Here is a 5,200-nt window from a genome sequence, read left to right as displayed (position 1 = left end):
TATCCAGGACACCCAGACCAGAACCAATTTAGAATAGGTCATTCCCGAACCGGGAATCAAGCCCTAGACCTCTTCATCCAACGTCCATAGTTCGACCCGTTAGGCCACCGAGATCGTCAAATAGTATGAATGTTCTTAAACAGGGTCCAACGGCCCTTGGTATAATAACAAAGCTACTTGTGATCATAAGTAAAAGTATCTTAATCACGACATGAACGTCATTAAAATAATACGAACTACATGAAACACGTTATGTATGCGAAATTTTATGGTATACATTTTTAGAAATCGTGTTTTTAGCATATACTTTTTTCAAAGTGGTTGATTCAACACTCACTGTTTTGCGGAATTAACGAAAGCCATTTGAGGTAGTATAGACTATAGTATAGGAGAATTTTTAAATCTCTTTTATAAAAAATTGTCATTATGATGATGTAGCTTTATTATACCAAGGGTGCGAATGAGTTATGCGGCAAATTTTTAAACCACATCAAATTTTTACATAAATAAATAAAATATAATTTTTTCCAATAAATACAATCTGACTTACTACATTACAATGTAATTTTAGAGGCTAATTTATGGTCTGATTACTTACAAATCTATGACTAATAGGTAACTTTACCGTTGTCCAACAATGTACATTTTGGCATCTTAATAATAAAAAAATGCGATGGTGACAATTTACATAAATACTGTTGTAAACGAAAAACAGGTAATTCAATTTTATGTTTACACGCTCTATTTAACTAAATATGAAAAAAGCAAAATGGCTGCGACAAATTACTCGAAGTTTTGTTTCTTTTGTACTTAATCAAGATTACAACAGTCTTGTTTACACATTGGTCACTCGTTTCTACTTCACTACACTATATAATATATCTATAACACAGGGTTTAATACGATTATATCTTTATATGCTTAATCTATTTGGATAGGTATACTAAGAAGCTACGTGCTAAAGTTATCTATTACATTTACAATTTATAATAGTAGTATACTGCAGTCATTCCCATCGAAGAGTTAACTTGCCCAAAAATACAGACGACTCTTGATTTATACATAGTGGTTACTATTTTTGCATTGTTAATTGGCGAATAGTATATTTGTATACCTATTGATTGGAGCGATAGCGTAATCAAGCAATCTTTGGCCTTATTTTAAAAAAAATATTACAATTTATGTGGTAGTAATTTAACATTAAGTTCTACAATAATTTAAATGAAATATTTATTTTACCTACTCACCTATTAAAAGCCTCTAAGCGGCCATCAAGTAAGCTTTGACTAGGTTAATATCTAAATACTACAAAATTATCTACAGTAATACAGCTAGGCATGTTGTGCTCTACCCAAATGAATGAAAAACGCCACGCGGTCAGCGCTGCGTTCACCGCACTTGTTACACATAAAAGGGTCGTTATAGCCGTGGAAACCCATATGAATCGTGTGCATAGTAAGGTCACCAAATGAAATGTCACAATATTGGCATTGGTAATTATGCGATGTTGTCGGTGGAGCCTCAGTTGACCCCTCAGATTCGCAATCAGAACCTTCCATTTCGCACCCTTTCTCGTCTTCGTGCTGAAGTCGCAGCGCAGCTGGCTGAAGCTTGAACGCGGGTCCCTTTCTCCTATTTTTCATCGAAGTAGTCGGTGTCACAGGTGTAGGTCTCTCAGACGGTGGTGGCGAGCCGGCTTCGCTTGTTTTTGTATTAGTAAGATCGAGAGCGTCTGGAGTTGGGGCACGTGCGGTAGGCGTGTGCGCCACGCTTGCGGGTGATTTTTTCGGCGGAGATATAGCTCCCCCGTCCGTCTGTAGTTCCGAGTACGAAAGTCGTTGGTGTAAAATTGAAGGCGGAGGAGAGTTTTGCTGTTCGATGGGCATCTCCGAGAGTTTAGGCGATGTTCTCTGTTCATAGTTGTTGTTCGGTGGGAATAAGAACGAATGAGGTAGAAGAGGCGGCAAATACGGCAAGTTCACGGGGAAGTGATTTCCGAATAGTGGGTGGGTAGGCGGTGGAGGCTGGGGTGTATTATTGTTATTGATGTTTGGTTGCTGTTCGAACATTTTGGAGATCGGTTTTTGTTTTGGTCCTCGGCGAGTTCCATATACATCGATAATAGGCAAGGGATTCGGTGTGCCGTCGACGTTTAGAACCATAGCAGGGCTATGTTTATACTTCCTAAGGTGAAGTTTCAGGGAATGGCAATATTTGGTGGCATAGTTGCAGTCCGCACAGCGATACTGGTACACGTTTGAATGTGATTTCAGATGCGAATTCAACATAGACTTATTGACGCAGGAATATGAGCACTGACTACATTGGAACGGCTTGGAACCAAGATGATTCCTCATGTGATACTCGAGGTGGTGTTTGTATTCTGTGACGAAAGGGCATTTGCGACAGCACAACATCTTTTCTGGTTTGATATGTTCCTTGCTGTGCTCCCAAAAACTAAGTTTAGTGACAGCAACAAATTCACATTGCTTGCATTTGAACGTTTTAACTTTTCCGTGAGAATTGACAGCGGGTACTCGCAGGCCAGGTTCGTCATCAAAGTCTTCTTCGAAGGCGGATGCATCGCGGCCGTCATCGTCGTGCTTGCCATGCATTTCAAATCCAGAATCATGAAAATGTTCAAAAGATCGCCTTTCATGGTCACGTTCTGGAGATGTTGGAGTTCTGGGTGGTGATTTGGGTGGTGTTGCATCTGCTCGCCCAAGAGGTGTTGATACATGAGCGGGTGGAGCTAATGCTCTGGGGGAAAATGCTTCATATCCTGGTGAACGTTCGCGTATGTCGTTGGCACGCGGTTCGAAACGTGGCGGTGTGAGCAAACTGTAAGGGACTCCGTTGCGATAATTTTCCAGGTGCATACCAAGATTGGCTTTGGCTTTTAGCGGCATGCTGTCGTAAAATTGCGCTGGATCGCCAGCGCTGCCAACGCTGCGAGGTGAGTGCCCATTAGAATCCTTACTTGATGAAGATGGTGATGCGCTGTGAAAGCCTTCCGAGTAAAATCCACTCGTTTGTTCTTTTGAGAAGCTCCCCTCATCCATGGGCTCGGATTTCTAAGAAGAGAACATTATATGAAGAAAACTGATTGTACCCGTAGAGTTTTATAATTCTACAATTAATTTTAAAATTAGAAGAGACTTTAAATTTATAATAACTTTCTGAAATATTTATCATTAGAAAATCCAGTTAAGTTAAATATAAAGTAGTTAAGCTTTTATTCTAGGCATTTTCAGTTCTTAGGTAAAACCTGCAAAGTATAAGTAAAACAAATACTTACGATAGCTGGGGGTGGCTGGAGCAATGAGCCCCAAGTTTGGGAGTGTGTGGAGTGCGGAGCGGGCGGCATGCCGGCGGGGGAGGCGCAACTTAACATACCTGCGACAAATAAACCAAGTTCTAATATGGTTACATTCACTCATGACCAAAAGGTTATAGTTGTGTAAGTCTACTAAAGGCCTTCATATTTTAAAAAGTATTTAACTTAAAAAACATAGGTACAGATATTTTTAATTTTAATGGAATCGGTTAAATTACATACTTATTTAACGAAATAACACATAAGATTAAACAAGCTTTTCTTTCTCTCGTCGTTTTGTAGTTATTGTTAACTGTTTTATTTACAAGTCTGTAATAAAATGCATTGTCAATTATTAAAATATAGAATAAAAAATGTGCTTGCAAAGCAATAAGTCGGTGCTTCATAAAATGCGGAACGTTGTGGTCACGTCCGGCTGTTGTAACAACATCGTCGTTAGATAATTCTCAAAGACTCCGCCTGTGATTAGGTCAATTGATTGTTTTAAATTTGTTTTCGCATAATTATGGCAATTACTTGGTTTTGAAGTTAGGCGGTTTTATCACTAACGTTAAACCTTAATGTTTTATTTAATGAATAAATATGGGATTATAGCAATGACCGTAAATTGTGTTTAAAAGTTGTTTTTTTTTAGATATATTTAGTGATAATGTTTATCATTACGTATTTGTATACTCATTTACATGTTTAACTGCGTGGTACATACATAGCTATTTTTAGGAAGAATTTGATAATTATATTATTCAATACATGTTGAGTGTTCTAACGCTACAAACATATATAACACTGGTTATATACACGAGACCGAGTATAAATAAAAAATAAAGTATTACACACATAACCTTATACATTAGCTTATTAATTCGTCTATGTTGCTGTAAGTTTAAAATACACTAATTTACACGAATTTGGATCACTTGAAATTAATATAGCTATGTTATTACCACAGAACTCCAAATTGTTTAAAGTTTTGTTTATTAAACATATAATGTAAATGTAAAGCGACAAATAAAAATTGTATATCTTAAATTTAAATGTTTAATAAAAAATCTTACCTTCCCCTTGAAACAGACGAATCTTAAAAAAACACAACGCACTGTATTAGCATTAACTATTATTTTAACTTTCACTTCAGTCCTTTGAAGACACAAAAAATGTTATTTAATCGCACGTAAGAGCGGCCCGTTTTTTGGGGCAACCCTTCGTCTCGGAGGCAGAGAGCGATGTGACCGCTTCTGCTACTGACAATGAACTGAAAAAAAATCTGTCAATTTTTATGCCCCAAACATCGATAAATGTATTCTACGTTTGAAGGCGACGAGTTTTCTGGTGCGACAGAGACAAAAACACCTCGCGATACGTGTGTCCCTTTCCCACCCCCTACAGCCTATTTTTATTTGAACCAATACGAGCGCTCGCTACTGTGGGTGGGGAGTAACTTATTAAGTTATTGTTTATGCTATATTAATAATAAAAAATAAGAATCCTGCGGCGCTGTGGTAGTTGTAATAAAGTATAGGCGTTCTATCGGTTATTGTGAGACAATAAAATCCGATATGTAGGGAAATGAGATTGTTTTCCTATTGTATTATTTGCTATAATGCTATTTTTATGTTTGTTTGACTTATTGCTAATGGGTTTATTTATAACAGTGTCGCGCCTGGTGATGTGGAATATGTTTATATTGTAGGATTGGTCTGGGAAGTAATATTGAATGTTTGACCTTGTTAAGCATTTATTTCAGACACAAACTCTAATTATGTTTAAATAAATATGGGTAACAGGTAAGCAAATTACGCTTGAAATTTTCATATTGATTAAACTCTACTGGTCATTCGTAAGGCAGATTCCTCTGAGAAGAAT

At 37.3% G+C, this 5,200-nt stretch overlaps 1 protein-coding gene across 1 annotated transcript; it reads right to left on the bottom strand.

Moving 5' to 3' along the window:
- Positions 1–1,069: 1,069 nt before the first annotated feature.
- LOC113233072 (protein hunchback-like) lies at positions 1,070–3,394 on the bottom strand. Its single transcript, XM_026468041.1, has 2 exons — positions 3,299–3,394; positions 1,070–3,074 (listed from the first exon to the last, which is right to left on the bottom strand). The coding sequence occupies exons 1-2, from the start codon at positions 3,392–3,394 to the stop codon at positions 1,332–1,334; spliced, it is 1,839 nt and encodes a 612-aa protein (XP_026323826.1). The 3' UTR covers positions 1,070–1,331.
- Positions 3,395–5,200: the final 1,806 nt, after the last annotated feature.

The sequence above is a fragment of the Hyposmocoma kahamanoa genome, unplaced genomic scaffold, assembly GCF_003589595.1.
Source record: "Hyposmocoma kahamanoa isolate Upper Pololo Valley unplaced genomic scaffold, ASM358959v1 78, whole genome shotgun sequence".
NCBI classification, from domain to species: domain Eukaryota; kingdom Metazoa; phylum Arthropoda; class Insecta; order Lepidoptera; family Cosmopterigidae; genus Hyposmocoma; species Hyposmocoma kahamanoa.
This window is presented reverse-complemented; position numbering and strand designations above follow the sequence as displayed.

What these genes read in the sequence shown, in the direction of transcription:
- LOC113233072 (XM_026468041.1), bottom strand. Translation starts at nt 3,394, where the DNA reads ATGTTAAGTTGCGCCTCCCCCGCCGGCATGCCGCCCGCTCCGCACTCC. An exon ending in TCCAGCCACCCCCAGCTATC is followed by an intron (nt 3,075 to 3,298) that starts GTAAGTATTTGT and finishes TTCTCTTCTTAG; the next exon opens with AAATCCGAGCCCATGGATGA.